The following is a 21,032-nucleotide window of genomic DNA, read 5'->3' on the forward strand; positions in this document are numbered from 1 at the left end:
ACAAATGGAACCATTCTACAACTGGCAAAGTATGAGACAGCAACTCAAGTGAAAGCAGTCTTAACAAGAGAAGGTTGTCCATCTGCCTTGAGGAAAATGGTATGACAAGAATAGAAGATGAACAATGGGTATCAGTAAGAGAAATGGATTGTTAATTTTGGAACTGCTTTGTCCTGGCGGCTGGGAGTGGGCACATGGGTTCAGAGTTGGTGTGCCAGCTGGCTCCCCAGCCCAATTTTTTGAGGCATCCCTGGAGCATGCTGTGGGCTATAAGGACCCACAGATAAATAAAGTTTGCAACAGCCAGAAGGAAGACGACTGCCTCTGATACCAAACTGGCATGGCCAGAAGCGGCGAAGAAGGTGAACAGCCCATGTTTGGCCCTCTTTCATGGATAAAATACCCCGAGAGGCTCAATGACCTCATCAGGACAGGAATGGTAAAATACATGCCACATTCAAGTGCCAGCCCCCTCAGTCTGACTTCCCCAGCCATCTCCTGTGCAGAATTCCTTAGATCGACACACTTTGCAGGTTCACCCATTCCTCCCTCTCAAGGCACCTCCTCACATCCCCATCTGAACAGCTACCACTGACACTCACCGTCAACTAATTGACATTTTACATCCATCCCTCACAGTCACCCACAACAACTGTTGTTACTCTATCCTCTCAACACATTCCACTTTTCACACTCACAGCTCTCTTTTTTTCTCTCCTTGTAGGAGAAAAGAGTGGAGAACAGCAGGGAGAGACAGGGAACTGGGGATGGCCCTCCATTCATAGCTACCTTGATTGGTGCAGAGGCCAAAACACTGAAGATCAGCAGAGTGGCGGAATGCCAGGCCATTGGAATTGGAAATATGAGGGAGAGGAGGGCTCTCCCAGATACCTAGTGACAGAATGAGATATTACACATCTACATGGCACACAACACTCAATGATGTTGACTTGATGTCAGCATCTACAGAGATATAGGCTGAAATTTTCTGGCCACGTTGGCATCAGGTGTCATGGCAGGCGGGATGGGGGGTGGGGGAATGGACAATATGGTGAGAAGGCCAAAAATCGGTATCACACTGGCATGAAAGCACAGCAGGATCGTCCGATGGTGTCCGCCATTGCAGGAAGCCAATCCTGCTGGAAGCCAGTGTGAACCTGCCAGATTTATCGTTACACCTTGGGAAAACACGCCGGCCCAGAGCACATCTGGACAAGCGAAATGTGCAGAAGAAGGGAATTACTGTTAGATCAGATCGCGGACATCCAAGGAGCAGAAGACGCTGGAGCCTGAAGGAACACATGCATCACATGCTGGGTGGATTCTCTTGTACATGGTTCTGCCACGAAGCAACTCTTGGAGGGTGGGAAGTCTTCATTGAAGTCTCGAGTCTGCATCGGAATATCACAGTCTTGGCCATGGGCTGCTACAGATGATCGGTGGGGGTGGGGAGGGGCGGTGGGGGGAGGTCTAGGATTGACTGGGAGAGGAAAGCATACGGGGGGGTCAAGGTTTAGAAGGGGGAGAACGATGGTGTCGGGTTGTGAGGTTGGGAGGGGGGAGACATAGATGTTGGGGTGGTGAGTTTTGGAGGCGGTGAGGTTGGGAGATAGGGGGCAGGTGTTAGGGGGAGAAAGGTGTAAGGGATAGAGTTTGGAGTGTGGGAGGATTTGAGGGGAGGGAGAAGTCCAGGGGGAGGAAGGAATCTGGGAGAAGGAAAGAGTTCAGAGGGGGGAAGGAGTCCAGGGGAATGAAGGAGTAAGGAGGGGGGAAGGAGTCCAGGGGGAGGAAGGAGTCCAGGGGGAGGAAGGAGTTCAGAGGGGGGAAGGGGTAAGGTTGGAGGAGAGAGTAAGGGTGGAGGCAGGAGTAAGGGGGGGGGCCTCCTGAAGAGCAAACTGAGGGTGGGTGTGGTGGGAAGGAATGGTGAGTATGGAGGCAGAGTGAGTTGGAAGGATGGGAGGGTGAAGATGTGAAGGTAACGGTAGAAGGGATAGTGAGGGTAGTTGGTGGGGACTCAGAGGCAGAGACAGACCCTGGGGGTGGGAAGAGGAAGGTCAAGGAGGCCAGTGTGGATGGGGGTGGGATTCTCATGAAGTTAGGGAACATGCACGTTCACCTGGACATCCTGGAAAGAAAAGGGTTCTAGTTGGTAGTTGATGGTGGGGAGGTGGAAGGTGATGCTGGGGGGCTCAACAGTGATGGAGGAAAGGACATGGGTGACTGGGAGAGGGGAAAAGATAGAGGAGCTTAGCAGAAATGTGAAGTACCATTTTTCTCAAATTGAAAGTGAGTGGAGCTTCATGTTGGACGGGCACAGGTGCTGCATGGGAGTGTGATCAGTGGGTGGGCTGAGATGCAGGTCAGCTCAAATGGACAACTGAAAGAGAACCCCAGCAGGCAGCATTCAAAATGCTCGGGACATTGAGATAAGTGTGATGGAGGAAGGCTCCCTGTGTGTGGGAGAGTGCTTGCATGAGGCTCCAAGAGGCCCAGCTACACACATACACAACTCACTCCAGAATCACTCATGGTCCAGCTGCATGCAGCTAAACTGCTAGTGCGGGGGGAAGGGGATGCAGGGGGAGGACTTGCGAAGCCTGTAAATGAAGCTGAAAGACAAGATTGCACATTATTCAGTGAAAGTGACTATATTTTCAAATTATGAAGTGACAAAATGTGTTGACCCATGTAACTACTTGTGATTAGAAATTCTTAACTTTTCTAGGCCTCCTGCTTCCTTTAGGTGCTGCCCTGACATCTGCAGGAGGGGTAGAGACAGCCTGTGCAATGGTTGGCCTTGTAGCTTCTGATGACTTTGGCTTGGGTCCTTTGGAGAACTGAGGCCTTGAGGGCTCCAGCTTGCATTGGCTGCCCTCCTGTGGGCCAGCTGCTCCCTCTGCAGTGACAGAGGGTGGGGTTGAAGGGGCTCACAGACAAAGGGGACTGGGAGGGAGAGGACATCACCTGAGATTCCTTAGTGGATGACCCAGGGGTGTCTAGCTGCCGCTCCTCCTCCCTTTGGGTGCCTGAGGGCCCTGGCCTGACTCCTTGAGGGAGAGGAGCACGTGGAGGGTCGTCAAGGTGCACTTTTCCCTCTCGTGTTGCCACTGCAGAAACTCACCCATGGCTACTGCAATGGAATGCAGGTCTGCACATATCTCCGCGTTCTGTTGGACCAGGGTCTCCATGGTGTCTGCCATCTTTCCCATGGAGACCTCCATGCACGCACATGTGGGCACTATTTCAACAGAGAGCAGTCGGACACACTCCTTCGGCTCATGTGTCACTCTGTTGAGCATTTCCAACAGCTCTGCATGATGTTCCCCCGCCTTCTGCTGACTCTACACGATGAGTTGGAAGGCCGAATCCAGAGACTCGTCCTCTGACTCGGGCCTCACAGATATCTCTTCTCTAGTAGTCCTCCGAGCGCCAGGGAGCTTGGCTGAAGCTGTCTCCTCCTGCTTCGGACACCAGATTGTGAACCTGTGCCTGCACTTGATCTTGGTCCCACCGAGGTGTGTCTCTGTGCTGGTGGAGGGTGTGTGTAAGCGCTGTGACAGGTCTTCCAGGCTGCTTATTTCTAGCTCTTCAATGGAACAGGTGTCCTCTTGGTTGGAGGTGAGGACCTGGACGGAGATGAGGGACTGGCCGGCTGAGGGTGTCAGTCACTTGGCAGAGCTCCTTGTGAACCAAAGTAGAGATAATAAGTGCAGGGCAGCAGAGTCAAAAGCAGGAGAGAGAGCACTCACAGTTGCATAGACAGAGGGATGATGTGGTGCAGGATCCCCACATGGGTGTTCGCTCCTGGCCTCACCATCGCTGCAGGCATGGTCCACGTCCTCACCAGTCAGCACGATGGCACGCTCCTCAAAATGAGTGATGGGCATAATGTGGGGCACTCGGCCCCTGGTCTGGGACCTCTCCCTGCTGTTGAGAGCCAGATTCTGCTGCATGAAAACAGATGGAGAGAGTGTGAGCAAGACACATGACACTGTGTGGAATGTTTGTGTGGTGACCGGAGCCATGGATGGGATGAGGACGCAAGCTCCATAGAACTTGAGCCTGATGGAGATATGAGGGTGTATGTGGGAGTTAGTGGTGTTGTCCCTTGAGGTGTGAGATCCCTGGGGATGTGTGATGGGTTTGTGAGCGTGGGAGTTGAGTGTGATGTGGTGGTTGACTTCCCCTGGAAGAACAGGTGAGACCATTCATCCTCTTCCTGCACTGGATGGATGACCTGCTCTGTGCTCTGGTGGTGCTGACCACCGCTGCCACCGCATCACAGGTTGGATTGGTGACTCAGGTGTACCTCATGCAGGCAGAGCGGGAGCAAAGGACATCACGATAGCCTTCCATGGGTACCGAGAGGCGTCACTAAATTTGGGGTTGCCGTCTGCTTTCGGGGCCATTTGTTGCCTGGAGCAGTCCTGGTCTGAAGACATGAAGTAAGCATGGGTCTGGTGTACTTTAAATATGGCGCCCGGAGTGAGGTCACGGCATGGCGGGCAAATCTGAGTCCGCCTGCCAGCGATCTGGTGTGTTCCCTGTGAATGCATAATTAATGAGACAGGACGCGCCGGAATGGGATGATGTGACGTGAAAGCCACCATTGCGGCCAGTGGGCACAAGATCCTTTTTCCCACCCGCTTCCACACGTTGTGCAAATCTGGGATGATTCCACCCATAATGATCTGCACAATGTTGACTTCGAACCTTTCCATTTGTCATTCTAATTCAGGTCTTTCAGCTTCCACAGATCCTGCAGGCATCACTCAGGAGCTGGTGCCAGAGAAGCAAAAGACTCCTGAAAGAAGAAGCACTGTCACACAACTCACACGCACTATCCAGCAACTCAGATACACGTATCTCAGTGGAGCCTCCAAGACAGGTAGTTGCATTGTCCCATGATGAGCCATACATCACAAGTGAGCAGGAGCAGGTGTTGGAGAAAGAGACAGCAGTGCAAAGTCCCCGTTGGAAGGCTCAGGACCCTCCAAGCTATGCTCAACTGGATGTCTCAGGGGTTATCAACAGATCTTGGAGCAGCAGCAGAAATGGTTTGAGGTTCTGTCAGTATTTCCAGAGGCAGTGCACCTGATTGGAAAGAGATTGGAGGGTGTTTAAAATTTTGTTAAATTATCACCTTTATTGCCAATTTATATGCACCATAAACTTGATTTCTAATCTCCATTGTCCAGTAATCCCCATTGTTGCCTGCCACCTGCCAAATGGTCTTCAGGCTCGAGAAAAATGGAAGACAAGGGTAGAAGATGAACAATGGGTAGTGAGAGAAATGGATTGTTGATTGTGGAATTGCTTTATGGTGGCTGGGAGTGGGCACAATGGGTTCAGAGTCGGTGTGCCAGGTGGCTGCACAGCCTCAAATCAAGTGAAGCATACCTATATACATTACCCCTGTGCAGGCCTGGTAGCTAATTTTGTGTCTTCAGGAAACCTGACCACAGTAGGTTCCTTCTCTTCCTTTTCCTTCTCCTACTTCTCCTCTTCCTTCTCTGCTCCCCTGTTGTTCCTCCTCCTCCAAAGATGTGGAACGGTCATCATCTTCGTCCTTCTCCAGCTCCACACATCTTTGCTACACAATGGGCAAAATTTTGCCCTCATTGGCGGGCGCAACGGGCGGGCCTGGGAACGGCCGAGAAAACGACTGCCGCCCGCAATCGGGCCCTGACCGTGATTTCAAGCTGGCTAGCCAATTAACGGCCAGCCAGCATGAAATGCGTGCTGCAGCGCTGCCGGGGTGGGGGCAGGAGGAGCGCAAGCGCTGAAGTTCGTGGGTGCTCGGAGTAAAAGCTCCCTGAGGCAAAGAGCTGGCTCAGGGAGCTGAAGATTTTTATCAATAAAAATAAAGATTTTTAAAGTAATGAAAACATGTCCCCTCATGTGATTCTGTCACACGAGCAGGGACATTTTAAATATGAGTGTGAAAAGTTTTTTTTTTAATCATGAGTCGAAACCCTATCCCGCCCGTGGATGAGGTTTCGGCAAAAATGCAATGGCCGAATGGCCTTTTTGTCCGCCCACCAACCGAACAATTGGACGGGCAGCAAAAAATTTGAAACAATTTGTTGATTAAGGGTCTTAATAGGCCTCCTAATTGTCGGAGGGTGGGCTGCCGACTCCCGTGCGTGCCCGCTGACCGAAATATCACGCGAGTGCATGATGACGTTGGGGTGCTCACCCAATGTCATCGCGCGTCATTTTACATTCAAGTGTGTTGGGCGCATGCCAGAACGGCGAGCAAAAAATTCTGGTCTATGTGTACAAAGAACCATGGTCATTCTTGATACCCTTGCTGGTGCACACTGAAGGGCAGCCCATGATCTGTCCAGATACCTGTGGCTTACTCAATATGAACATACAAACAAGGAGCAGGAGTAGGCCATTCAGCCTTTGGAGCTTGCTCCGCCATTTAATAAGATCATGGCTGATTTGATAGTAACCTCAAATCTGCATCCTGTCTACCCTCAAAACCTATCACCCCCTTGCTTACCAAGAATCTATCCACCTCTGCCTTAAAAATATTCAAAGATTCTGCTTCCACCACCTTTTCAGGAAAAGAATTCCAAAGACTCACGACCCTCTGAGAGAAAAAATTTCACCTCATCTCCATTTTAAATGGGCGATCCTTATTTTTAAAGAGTGACCTCTCATTCTAGATTCTCCCAGAAGAGGAAACATCCTCTCCACACCCACCCTCTCAAGTCCCCTCAACTTCTTATATGTTTCAAGCAAGTCACCTCTTACTCTTCTAAACTCCAGCGGATACAAGCCTAGCCTGTACAAACTTTCCTTATAAGACAACCCGCCCATTCCAGGTATTAATCTGGTAAACCTTCTCTGAACTGCTTCCAACACATTTACATCCTCCCTTAAATAAGGTGACCAATACTGTACACAGTACTCCAGATGTGGTCTCATTAGTATTCTGTATAACTGAAGCATAACCTTCCTATTTTTGTATTCAATTCCCCTCGCAATAAATGATAACATTCTATTAACTTTCCTTAATACTTGCTGCACCTGCATAATGACCTTTTGTGATTCATGCATTAAGACACCCAGATCCCTCTGCATCTCAGAGCTCTGCAATCTCTCATCATTTAGATAATATGCATCTCTTTTACTCTTCCTGCCAAAATTGATAATTTCACATTTTCCCATATTATATTCCATTTGCCCATATTAAGGCCCTGGGATGAAGTCCACAAGGACCCTAGCACTTGTCAGCCTGCAGCTCCAACAATTTACTCAGTACCACTTCTCTGGTGATTGTAATTTTTCTGAACTCCTCCCTCCCTTCCATTTCCTGAATTACAGCTGCTTTTGGGATGCTACTTGTATCCTCCATAGTGAAAACTGATGCAAAATACCTGTTTAATTCATCTGCCATTTCCTTGTTTTCCATTATCAATTCGCTAGACTAACATTCTATAGGACCAACGCTCACTTTGTTAACTTGTTCCTTTTTAAAATGTTTATAGAAACTCTTATTATTTGTTTTTATATTTCTGGCTAGCTTTCTCTTGCACTCTAATTTTTCCCTTATTAATCTTTTAGTCACCCTTTGCTGTTCCTTATATTCTGCCCAATCTTCTGGCCTTCCACCTATCTTTGCAGAGTTATATTCTTTTCCTTTAAATCTGATAATATCTTCAACCTTTCTAGTTAACCACGGATGGTGTGTCTGTCCCTTGGACTTTTTCTCACTTGTTGTAATGTATCTATTCTGTGTATTCTGAAATATCGCCTTAAATGTTTACCACTGCATCTCTATTGACCTATCCCTTAACCTAATTTGCTAATTCACTTTAGCCAGCCCTGTTTTCATGCCCCCTTGTGGTTATGTGGCTTCACTGGTACCTTTACTGAGTCGGGCTGCTCACAGGTATCATCAGCCAAGTGTTTAGAAGGTAACCCACCTCTCCAAGGAGTCACCTGTTGACTCATTTAGAGGTGCGAAGATCTGCATCAGACTTAACTGGTACAGAATGGAGGCATTATGGCAGCTTCCTGGGTAAGCAAAGACATGCATGACAATCTTAGTTACCAGCTGAACATTAATTGAATGGAATCCCTTTCAACTGATGAATATTATGAAGGTGGCTTGATTACCACATAATCAATGAATCCTTGGATCTGTGGAAATCAGGCCAGAGTAGCAAATCTGAGGGCCCTCACATTCTGACTGACCCTAGCAATTGTGAAATGGATGTAAGATGTGCTTGTGCGCAGCAGATTGTAAGATTCTGCAGATATCACCAGCAGTGGCCTTGAATGGCAATGGCACTGCTTTCCACTTGGCCCACTTGAAAGGAGGTCTTGTTCTAGGAGGCTGCAAATTTTAGTAATGACCTGCCATGAAAACCTGAATCTTCTGAAGCACTGGTGCTCAGTCATGTCCAGGAAGCTCCATCCTCTGCCCATATATTTTAATCTGGGGATGTCTTCTTTTGTGAGCTGGAGCTCTGTGTTCATCCCTTCTGTCCTGTAGAGCAGCAGGTGCCTGAGGAGAAGGTAGCTGTTGCACCTGCTACTGTTGTTGGTAATGCTCCTCTTCTACCTCATTAGAAACCCAAGGAAGAGATGCATAAGAGTTTCCGATGTTGCTGAGAAGGCTAAAGCAAAAAAAACCCAAGGTAGCAGAAATGGTCTCCAAAGTCTTAGAAATCACCTCCAAAGCAGTGAAAGCTCACTTTCAGAACAAGTCCTCTGAACAAAATCCTTTCACCTAAGCAAAGAAGCAGCAGTCAGATCTCAGTATTTAAAAGCTTCCTGGCCTGTCAATTTCTCAGCTTCGTCGATCCCCATTGTCCTCTTGCCTTGTTCAACCTGGCGAATTTCAGACAGCCTGGGAAACCCATGCACTGCCAACTTAAGCCAGAATCCAAGGTTAAAGATGCAATTAATTGTCTTCTTGCATCTTTTAATTGCAGATACACCTGTCCCAGGGGGTTCCCCGCAACAAACGCACAAGAGTTAAATGTGGATGTCAGCAGATTCCTGCTCATTTCCCAGCACACTGACATATTTTGCTTCGTTAACCTCCTGCACACATCAGCATCCACCACCCTGGCTGGTTAAAATTTCCCCCTTATTCACTCAACTCCTTGCAAATATTCCCCTGAGAACATTTGAAAGCAAGTACCTAGGAGTGTCCCAAAGTGAACAATTTTTTTCAATTTTACTTTCCTTCATGAGTGAAATCTCTGTTTATCATTTTTCACTACTGGTAAGAAAGAAGACTTGTATCTCATAGCACCTTTTATGATCTCCCAGGTAATGATCCGCTTTCGAATTGTAGTGACTGTTGCAATGTAGGAAATGCGGTAGCTAAATTTATGCTCACCATATTTCCAGAAACAGCAATGTGATGATGTCCAGACAATATTGATACGTTTTTCTTCAAAATAGTACCATCTAACTGAGAGGGCAGACAGGGCTTCAATTTAACATTGACAGCACATGGAACAGTGCAATGCTCCCTCGGTATACATGTCGAGGTTTCAGCCAAGATTTTTGTGTTCAAGTCTGAAGTGGTATTTGAACACACAGCTGTCTAACTCAGATGTGAAAATACTGCTATTGAGCCACAGCTTAAAAGAGCAGATATGAGCCCCTTTAGTATAATATTATACTGAAATGCACAGCACTGAATTTGTATGCATTTTATGTTACTCTCTTTGAAGAGATGAGAACATATAGATCAATCTGTTGAACTCTTAAAAAATGTTTTCAATACAGGGTTTTTATATTTCAGGTGCAAGACCTTACAGCAGATTTTATATCTATTGCAAGACAATGTGCAAAGCAGTGCAGCCTGGGAAACTAAGAGTACGATGCAGTACGTGTCAGCAAGGAACATTAACTTTAACCAGGGTAAGCTAATGTAGCGCAATACTTTATTAGCATATATGTGCATGTCTAGCAATTTTTAAAAATTAACTTTGATACTGTGGTGTCACACTGTACTTAAATTCTTGAACTCTAAGGAAATGTCGTAAATAGATCGGAAAGATATGCAGTACATGATATTTTGTCATGACCACATAAAAGGTGTATCCTTCAAGTGGTCCTTGAGCTAAGAATTTGTATGTGTGTATGTAGCCCCTGAGTGGTACAATTTAAAAATAACCTAGCAGACAATCTTTAGTGTTAAACGAGATAAAGGTTAGTTGATTGCAAAAATTACTGCTGGAAGTTACTTAGGTAAAAGTGATGAAGTTATTAACTAAAATAAAGATATCAAGATGAAAAGCAGATAAAGATAAAAAGGTACTTAAAGATGAGATTTCAAATCAGCCCCTGTGGGATATCATTGTGGGCCCATTGCTTGAATTCGTTCTTTCCGAAGTGAAGGGGCTGAAACTTGAGATTCTGTTTAGTAGCTGTGATGGCTTCTGTAGTTGAATGCTCTGATATTTGCCTTTGCAGGTGCACCACTCAACAAACAACAGGACCTGGGAGGGAGCGAAGGCTCCTGTTTTGACTCTTATGGTACTGTAGGTGGTGGTTCTGGGTGGCCTGGCTTTAGTACAGCAGTCCAATAGCTGTTTCTGGAAACTTCCTTGGTCTTTCTCTGCTGAGAAGCAGTTTCTGTTTCAAGGTGTCTCTCTCATGATGTTCAAGATGGTTCTCTCTTTCGGCAGCTTCCGGCCTTTTCTTATAGTACGAAACCCAGGGTAGAATTTTCCCCCTGTTGGGGGGGATGTGCAGGAGTGGGCGCGGGCAGGCGTACCTCTGATCGGCACCCCCGATTGGGGGCGCATCCCATTTTAAGTTGGCGCGCCAATTAAAGCCCGCCCAGCGTGACGTCCGCCTGGAAGCACTATGCACTCCCTGTGCGGGCGAGGGGATGGATTCTCTCAGCCGGTAGTGTGCTCTTTCGCGCATGCGCACAAAAGAGCGCACTGATCTCCCTGAAGCTAAGTGCTGCCTAAGGGAGATCAGCTCAGAATTAAAACTTTTAAGGTAAATGTTTAAAAAGTTTCCCTGACATGTCCCCTCATGTGGCACTGTCACATGAGTTGGGACATGTCCATTACTTTCTGTCCATCCAATTCTCCTAACATGAATTATGTGCACAATGCTAAAACCCCTTCCTGCACTTTAACAGGCGTTACGCCCACATCTGTCTTCGGACCTCACTCTTCAACTGCTTACCTTATTCACCTATGCTTAATCTAATGGTTCTCATTTGGTTAACTCAAACGTTTATTAAATATTTTAAAACCCTTATGAAACCTCATCCCGCCTGTGGATGAGGTTTCATGCTTTAATGAAGCCCGCCAGGGCTCCCGGCCTGCCCGCCAACCCTAAGGTTGGATGGGCAGCCCTGTCAATTACGTAAATTGTTTTATCAATGGCCTCAATAGGCCGTTGACAGGTTGGTGGGCGCACAGCTAACTTGGCTGCGCCCCCGCTGACCTGTAAATGGAAATGACGCGGGGTGACCTCATCCCGCGCCATTTTACGCGTCAGTGAGCGGGCCCTGCCCCCGCTCGCCGACCTAAAAATCCTGCCCCCAAAGTACAGTACTCCAGGCCTAACCAGAGCTTTGAATCGGTTTGGGTCCTTAAACGGGTGCTAGGCTTATTATTAGAATATACAAGAGACTAGAGTCTGTTTTAGACAGCTGCTAGGGACCTCTTGGCAACATTCAAAATAATATGGCATTGAACATGCTTCTGTCACTGTTTGTTTGTGGGAGGTAGGCCTCATAAATTTAACCTCATTTTACCTAGAAAGTGGGGGCAAAGAGCTCCAATTACACCCCCTTCATGTATGCTGCCCCAAACTGACAAATCATGCTTCCATATTAGGTACTGGCTATTCAAACAGCCTTTCTCTCACCAGGGGTTCTTTTTTTTTGGCTTTTCATTAAAGTCCTTATCAGTTAATTTTCTGTGTTCTAAAAGAAGACCAGCAAGTGGAAGGATCTCATTTACACTTGTGGAACACTCATTGAATAATGTCTTTTGTGATCTTTCTTCAGATGGGCAGTTTGATAAGGTTTTCTAATCAACACAGAAAAGTGCCAAGTTGTCTGTCCATTCATCCCTTTTCTGAACAAAGGTTTTTTAAAAGTTTTTTCAGGCAAACGTGATTTTCAAACAGTTGTCCTTAAAAATCTATAACATCATATCTATATTTTCATGATAGAGGTAAACTTCCAAACTAGATAGGTCTCCTGACATACTAAACCATTCAGTAGTGCAGCACAGGTTCATGCCTACAGTCATCCATTTGTTGTGTAGCTGGCTTTGGCCATGTCACCAGTTCAGCTGTTAAAATTGCTGTCACCCACCTGGAACTTTCTCATTCAATAACCATTACTCAGTGACGGCCTGGTTGGAGAACTACTCTTTCTGCCGCTTGTCTTTATGGAGATCAAGAAGTGGAAAGAAAAAGAAACAAAACAAAAATAAAAATACCTGGAAAAACTCAGCAGGTCTGGCAGCATCTGCAGAGAGGAACTGAGTTTTTCCAGGTATTTTTATTTTTGTTTTAGATTTCCAGCATCTGCAGTTTTGTGCTTTTATCTTAAAGAAAAAGAAAGATCTTTAGAAGTGCAGATCTCACCCATAATAATTAAGTGATTTATTTTATATAATCTACAAACAGGTTATGATTGTGATGTAGTTATAGGATCAAGAATCATTTATGGAAACAAAGGGGATGTAACTGGAGCTCTTTGAAATGAGGTTCAATTTAGGAGGCCTACCTCCCACAAACAAACAGTGACAGAAGCACATTCAATGCCATATTATTTCGGCTGCTGCCAATAGGTCCCTAGCAGCTGTCTAAAACAGACTTTAGTCTCTTGTATATTCTAATAATAAGCCTAGCACCTGTTTAAGGACTCAAACCGATTCAAAGCTCTGGTTAGACCTGGAGTACTGTGACCAGCTCAGGGCATCATCTTAGGAAGGATATATTGATCTTGAATGGAATGCAATGTAGATCTACCAGAATGAGACCTGGACTCCAAGGATCAAATTACATGGAGAGATTACACAAACCAGTGTTCTATTGCCTGGAATTCAGAAGGTTAAGGAGTGATTTGATTGAAGTTTTCAAGATATTAAGGGGAAAAGATAGAGAAGATGGGGAGAAACTATTGCTGCTGGTTGGGGAGTCTAGGACAAGGGGGCGCAGTCTAGAAATTAGAGCCTGACCTTTCAGGATTAAAATTAGGAAACACTTCTACACAAGGGCAGCAGAAGTTTGGACCTCTCTGCCACAAATGGCAATTGATCCTTGATCAATTGTTCATTTTAAATATGAGATTGATGGATTTTTGTTCACTGAGGGTATTAAGGGTTATGAGCAAAAGTGGGTATCTAGAGTCACCTCACAGAATAGCTGTGAACTGATGGAATGGTGAAACAGGCTCAAAGGCTAAATGGTCTACTTATGACCCTATGTTCCTAAGTAAGGGGAGAGTGGGATTAATTAGATAGTTCTTTCAAAGAACCGGCACAGGCATGATGGGCTGAATGGCTTCCAATAGCTGTTCCTGGAAACCTTCTTCGATCTGTTTCAAGGTGTCTCTCTCATGATGTTCAAGGTGGTTCTCTCTTTAGGCTTTCGGCCTTTTCTTATAGTACGAAACTCAAAGTACTCAAAGTGCTGTACCCCAGGCCTAACCTTCTGTCCTTTAAGATTCTCTAATTCCATGAACATAGTCTCAGGTGGCTACATCTGAACCTCACAATTCAGCAATGCTTAAGAAATTATAAACAAGGTTGTGCCATCTGCTTTTCATAAATCTGGAGCTCAGCTCTACCAATGACCCTCATGGCCAGTGACTGTACAATTCACTATGGTACTGAATTTCTGGTTCACTTTAGGTAACAGTGGGAGGCATTTGCAACAACAGTAATTGGCTGCGCACTGATGCATCGAGCAACTAACTGATAAATTGGTTCTGCAAACAACCCAGTTCATCCCCTTTCCTTTGCTACTTATGCATTAGCTTAAGAACACTGTCAGCTTTCACAGGGTGCCTTGCTTTCCCAAGATGAAAGTTGCAATCAACTATACCTTTATGGACCCCTTTCGTGAATTCTATAAACTGTCAACAGGGAGAAGTTTAATTCCATGGAAGTGATTGCAGCTCTGGCTCTCTGATGTCTTCTGTCAATTACACAATGTTTATTTACCCAAGATAGAGAGCTTTCAAGCGCTTGCAGTTTCGGGGATTGATATGTTAGTGGGTCTGGATGATTGACACTTTCATTGGCCTGTAGTAAAAAGGAGTTTTTCTTTTAATGGAAAGTTATCAACGAATGACTTTTTAAAAAGATTTTTTTTACACATTCTATTGTCACCTTAGGATCTATATGTTCTATACAGTGTCTAGTGGGTGAATGGGCATGGAAATGGCATGGGGGCATGAAGGGCCATGGGAGGCTGGGTGCATACCTTGGCATGGGGACACGAGGGTCCATAGGAGGTCGTGGGGGCAGGATGTGACATGGGTGGGGCATTGGGATTGTGTGTGGGGCGACGGGTTGTGAGAGGTTGTGAGGGGTTGTGAGGGCTAGAGGGCCTTAATTTTTTCATTATAACTGGAACAAAGTCCCACAGTGCCAAAGCAGGCCTTTTAAACAGCCCACTCTGAACATTTTCCCAGGTCGCTGGCCCGACTGCTGTCCACACCTGCCCAGCACCCCCCAACACCCCGCGTCCCTCATCCCCCTCCCCACCACCCACCCCCACCGTTCCCTCCGGAATGAAAATCCCACCTTTCCTGATACTTTTTCCCAAATTGGATAGGCCGAACCAGGAAATTTCCCGACTCCCGTTACCCACATTGAAGCTGAAAATCCAGCCCATGGTGTTCAACACAGGGAGGCAAGATTGGTGGAAATGTGAAACATGCTTATAAAGTTGTCTCAGTTTAAGTTGTGTGGTCATTGAACCTTTCTTGGCACTAAATATCTGTGAGGAAGTAGCTGGAGGTGACACACTCTCCAGCAAGACCATCTCCTTCCATCTAAGAGCTGTAAAAGAAATGAGAGGGGAAAAGAGAGTGTAAACGAATAGATTAGCAGGTATCAAAAAGTGAACCCAAAAGTCTTTTTTAAATTCATTCACGGGATGTGGGCTTTGCTGGCTAGGCCCGTGTTTATTGCCCATCCCTAGTTGCCCTTGAGAAGGTGGTGGTGAGCTGCCTTCTTGAACCGCTGCAGTCCATGTGGTGTCCGTACACCCACAGTGCTGTTAGGGAGGGAGTTCCAGGATTTCAACCCAGCGACAGTGAAGGAATGGTGATATATTTCCAAGTCAGGATAGTGAGTTATAAATAGTAAAATGGCATCCATAGGAAGTTTGGGACCAATTAGAGACCAAAAAGGAGATTTTTTTTTATTATTCATTCATGGGATGTGGGCATTGCTGGCTGGGCCAGCATTTATTGCCAATCCCTAATTGCCATTGAGAATTGAGTGGCTTGCTAAGCCATTTCAGAGTCAACCACATTGCTGTGGGTCTGGAGTCACATGTGGATTAGATCAGATAAGGAAGGCAGATTTCCTTCCCTAAAGGACACCAGTGAACCAGATGGGTTCTTACAACAATCAACAATGGTTCCATGGTCATCATTAGACTTTTAATTCCAATTTTTTTATTGAATTCAAATTTCACCATCTGCCATGGTGGTATTCAAATCCAGGTCCCCAGAGCATTACCCTGGATATCTGGAGTACTAGTCCAGTGACAGTACCACAATGCCATCATCTCCCCCTTCTTGAGGCAAGGGGATGACTGAGGTACTTTGCATTTGTCTTTACTTAAAAGGTATGCCAATGTCATGTTGAAGGAGGAGGTAGTAGAAAAATTGTATAGAATAAAAGTAGCTTGAAAAGGCACTTCATAAGAATATGAAAAATAGGAGCAGGAGTAGGCCATTCAGTCACTCGAGGTCATGGCTGATCTCCTTGTGTTTCAATTTTCACATTCCCATCTAACCCCGATAACCTTTGATTCCCTTACCTAACAAGAATCTATCTACCTCTGCCTTGAAAATATTCAATGACCCCGCCTCCACCACCTTCTGAGGCAGAGAATTCCAAAGTCACACAACTGTCTGAGAGAAAAAATTTCTCCTCACCTCTGCCCTAAAAGAGTGACCCCTAATTTTAAAACAGTGCCCCCTAGTTCTGGACTCACCCACAAGAGGAAACATCCTTTCGACATCCACCTTGTCAAGGCCGTTCAAGATCTTGTATATTTCAATCAAATCATCCCTCACTCTTCTAAACTCCATTGGGAACAAGCCCAGCCTGTCCAATCTTTCCTCATAAGACAATCCACTCATTTAGGTATCAGTCTAGTAAACCTCCTTTGAACTGCCTCCAATGCAAATGAAAGGTTGGCAGCACTCCAAGTAAAAGAAAGTCAGCTGGTCTGGATGGGAGACATCCTAGATTGCTAAAGGGAAGTAAGGGTGGAAATTGCAGAGGGTCTAGCCACAATCTTTCAGTCCTACTTAAGTTATGGGAGTGGTGCCAGGTGACTGGAGAATCACAAACATTATATCCTTGTTCAAAAAAGGGGGAAGGGATAAAGTCAGAAATTACAGGCCAATCAGCCTAATGTTACAGTTGGGGAATCTTTTAGATGCCGTGGGTGAAATTTTAACTTGGCAATACGCTGGGAACAGAGGAGCCCATTAGTGTGTGGGGAGCCTGGAAGTTCCTGAGGTGTGTTTGTCTGTGGCTGTTCAACCCAGCCACTGCATAGGCATTTGACTTTGGAGCCTGACCAGTTAGTGTGAGCAGTGTGATGACAACTCGCATGAGGCTTTTTCAGCTGAACTATTTAAAGGGTCTCTGTGAAGATGACAATTGAATACTGTCCAGGTATTTGAACAGAGGAATAAACTGCAACAATGGATTCTCAACTTGGCACAGTTCCACCTCGTTTTACAAATGCCTCCCTGGAGCGAGTGTTGCGGGCTGTAAGGGTCCACAGGGAGATTCTCTTTCCTGCCAACTGGAGGAAGAGACCTACCTCGGAGAATCAGAAGGCATGAATCACAGAATCACGGGATTGTTAGGGCACAGAAGGAAGCCATTCAGCCCATCATGTCTGCACCAGCTCTCCAAATAATCATGACTTACTGCCATTCTCCTGCTTTTTCCTCATATCCTTGCACATTGTTTCTATTTAAATAATCATCTGTTGCCCCCTTGAATGCCTTGATTGAACCTGCCTCCACCACACTTCCAGGCAGTGCATTCTAGACTCAAACCATTCACTGTGTGAAAAAGATTTTTCTCACATCACATTTGCTTCTGGCTGGACATTGCAGAGGAAGTCAGCAGCAGGAGTCTACTGCCATTCTCCTGGGTGTAGTGCTGGAAGAGTTTGCTGACCTAATCAGGTCAGGAAACATGAGCATAATGGCACATTCAAGTACATCTTGAAGTGCTTCTAACACGAAGCCCTTCACTCTGCTTTCCCAAGCCTACTCCTGCACATCACTTCTCACACTACCTGCAGGTGCATCCATCTCTCTGTTTCTGAATTTCCTCACATCACCACTGGCACTCACTATCACCTTAATGCAATGTCAGGCCTCGTCCTCACAGTGACCCTCAACAAATGTTGTTCATCCATTCACTCAACACATTCCAAACCTCTCACTCGTAGGTTTCTTCTTTTCCTCCTTGCAGGAGAAGAGAGCACAGAACACAACAGGGAGACAGGGAACTGGAGGTGATGCTTCAGCCCATCCCCATACTGACAGCTGCAGGTGAGGAGGTGCTAGAAATTGGCCGAGTCATGCTGGTCATCAGAAATGGAGAGATGAGGCCTCCCAGCTACCTGGCGACACATAAATATCATACTGCTACATTGCATACAACATTCATTCATGTTCCGAAGAAGGGTCATATTGGATTAGAAATGTTAACTTTGTTTGTCTCTCCACAGATGCTGCCAGACCTGTTGAGTTTTTTCAGCACTTTCTGTTTTTAATTCCCTAGTGTTGACTTGATGTTAGCTGCCTGTGAAATATGATGATGTGAATAATGTTGTCTTAACATCTTTTTATTTTGACAGTTCTAATTCATGTCTTGCATCTCCCACAAGACTGCTCAGAGGAGGTCACTCACTCTGAGGAAGCATCATTACAGCACTCATGTTCTGTGCACCAGCTCAGATACACATACCTTAATAGGACAGGCAAGACAGGTAGTTGGGTTTTAACACCTGATGACTCACATCACTAATCAGCAAGAGCAGTTGGTGCAGCAATGGAGAGCCAGGAGGTTACTCCAAAACACTGCTCAGCTGGATGCAGATGCTGATCCCCAGGGACTGTTGCTGAAAAGAATAACTCTGTAGCAGCATCAAAAAATGTGTGAGGTGCTGGCAGCTTTTCCAGCCATGCTGTGCATGCTTTAAGAGAGATTGGAGGAGTCTCATAATGCTGAATGCCTGCACAATAATGTCTTTGTACATGGCAAGAATGACCACCTGCATGAAGCATCAATCAGTGTCAAATAACCACATGCACAAATATGTTTTAAATAATCATTATGTACATGATCATTTTCACTTGCTGCTGACAAGTCCACATGAGTCAGTATTGTACGCTGTGTGGTAGTCTGATATTTAATTCTGTCACCAGCCAGCTGGGAGGCTCCTACCTGTCTAGCTCCTGTTAACAAGCACACTGATATTCCACTGATGTTCAGCACCTCTGGTTCTGCAAGTGTCAGTTGAAAGATGGCTAGAGGGCCATCTGCCCCGTATTCATTTTCTGTGTACCTTTTTCACTTGCAAGGAGGGTAAAAAGAGACCTATGAGTGAGAGTAATGGCATGTGTTGAAACGATGAATGGAAAGTATTTGTTGAGGGCGGCTGTGGCGGTGAGGGAGAAGTATGACATTGTATAACAACGAGGTCACGTCAATGATGAATGGACAAATGGTGATGTGAGGAAAGGTATGGACAGAAATGGTTGCAAGGTAAGCTGAGGAGTGAGATGCAGGAATAGGCTTGAGAAGGCAGGGTGCAGGGGTTTGGGTGATACACATATCAGAATACATGTTTATTTTCTACTGCACTCACCTTTCTGCCCTGCTTAGGTCATTAAATTGCTTTTAGTATTGAATCCAGGAGAGTGACATCACGGTCCTGCTTTTGACCTCAACGGCAACCTCCAGCCACGTCTTCTTGATTTCATGAGCAGGCTTCTTCCTCTTATCAGTAGAGAGCAGTATCTCCCTGTGGGCCCTTACACCCTTCAATTAAACACCTGGATTCCATTCTGCAAATTCCTTCTGTTGTGCTCCCAACTCCAAAATCCATCAAATTGTATCTTTGACATGCCCCTTTAAATACTGGAGTTGAGCTCGATTTATGCAGGTCATCAGCGTGTTTGCTCATGCTAATTGGTTGGAAAACCTGAAATGACATGGTAACAAAATGGGTGGGTTATTAAAAAATCACTGACAGGCACACTGCACTTGATTCTGAGTTTTTTGTTTACTAGCAGACCCACTCTCCCTGGCTCCTAGCACATTGGGAACTTAAATTTAGCCCAATAATCTGGGGCAAAATTAACTGGCAGATAAAAAAAATTGGGTCCATATATGAAAGCTAGCTTGGATTTATTAAAGGCAAATTATGTTCAACTAGCTTGATTGAATTCTTTGATGAAGTAATAGAGAAAGCGGATGAAGGTAATGCAATTAATGTGTATACTGGCTAACCACATTTCAGAGCTGGAGTTCCGGGTGGATTTACTGCTGAGATTGTCATGGACAGCATGTCCAGTGAGGTGGTCACACCGCAGGTAAAGACTGAACAGGCAGAAAGGGGATGGGTGACCACCAGGCAGAGTAGAGGAAGGCAGGTAGTGCAGGAGTCCCCTGTGGCTGTCCCCCTCTCTAACAGATATATCATTTTGGATACTGTTTGGGAAGACGACTCCTCAGGGGAAAGCAGCAGGAGCCAAGTCCATGGCACCATGGGTGGCTCTGCTGCACAAGATGGGTGGAGGAAGAGTGGCAGGGCTATTGCGATAGGGGATTCAATAGTAAGGGGAACAGACAGGTGTTTCTGCGGCTGCACAAGAGACTCCAGGATGGTATGTTACCTCACTGGTGCCAGTGTCAAGGATGTCTCGGAGAGGCTGCAGGGCATTCTGAAGGGGGAGGGCGAACAGCCAGTGGTCGTGGTACACATTGGTACCAATGACATAGGTAAAACAAGGGATGAGGTTCTACATGCTGAATATAGGGAGTTAGGATGTAATTTAAAAAGTAGGACCTCAAAGGTAGTAATCTCAGGCTTACTACCAATGCCACGTGCTAGCAAGAGTAGAAATAACAGGATATATCGGATGAATGCGTGGCCAAAGAAACGGCGTAGAGTGGAGGGATTCAGATTCCTGGGACATTGGGATCGGTTCTGGGGAAGGTGGGACCAGTACAAACAGGACGGGTTGCATCTGGGCAGGACCGGGACCAATGTCCTCGGGGGAGGTGTTTGCTAGTGCTGTTGGAGAGGGTTTAAACTAGAATGGTAGGAAGATGGGAACCTGTGCAGGGAGACAGAGGAGGGGGAATCAAGGATAGAAACAGAAGACAGAAAAGTAAGAAGTAAAAGTGGAAGGCAAAAAAAACAAAGGTGAGAAACAAATGGGGCCATGGTGAAAAATAAAGCCAAGATGACTAACAAGGTTAAAAAAACAAGTTTAAAGGCATTGCATCTTAATGCATGGAACATTGCAATAAGATAGGTAAATTAACAGCACAAATAGATATAAACAGTTTTGATATAGTTGCAATTACGGAGACATGGCTGCAGGGTGACCAAGGATGGGAACTGAACATTCAGGGGTATTCAATATTTAGGAAGGACAGACAAATAGGGAAAGGAGGTGGGGTAGCACTGTTAGTAGAAGAGGAAATCAATGCAGTAGTGAGGAAGGATATTGGCTTGGAAAATCATGATGTGGAATTTGTTTGGGTGGAGATAAGAAACTCCAAGGG

At 45.9% G+C, this 21,032-nt stretch overlaps 1 protein-coding gene across 3 annotated transcripts in view; it reads left to right on the forward strand.

The window, feature by feature from the left end:
- Positions 1-21,032, forward strand: part of prkn (parkin RBR E3 ubiquitin protein ligase) — a 1,436,175-nt gene that overhangs the window by 638,127 nt on the left and 777,016 nt on the right. For all 3 annotated transcript variants that reach the window (XM_078556736.1, XM_078556737.1, XM_078556738.1), the window contains exon 4: positions 9,779-9,897. In XM_078556736.1, the coding sequence (XP_078412862.1) occupies positions 9,779-9,897 (119 nt within the window). The remainder of the gene's footprint in view (positions 1-9,778; positions 9,898-21,032) is intronic.

Source organism: Cetorhinus maximus, chromosome 14, assembly GCF_964194155.1.
Source record: "Cetorhinus maximus chromosome 14, sCetMax3.hap1.1, whole genome shotgun sequence".
In the NCBI taxonomy this organism is placed as follows: Eukaryota; Metazoa; Chordata; class Chondrichthyes; order Lamniformes; family Cetorhinidae; genus Cetorhinus; species Cetorhinus maximus.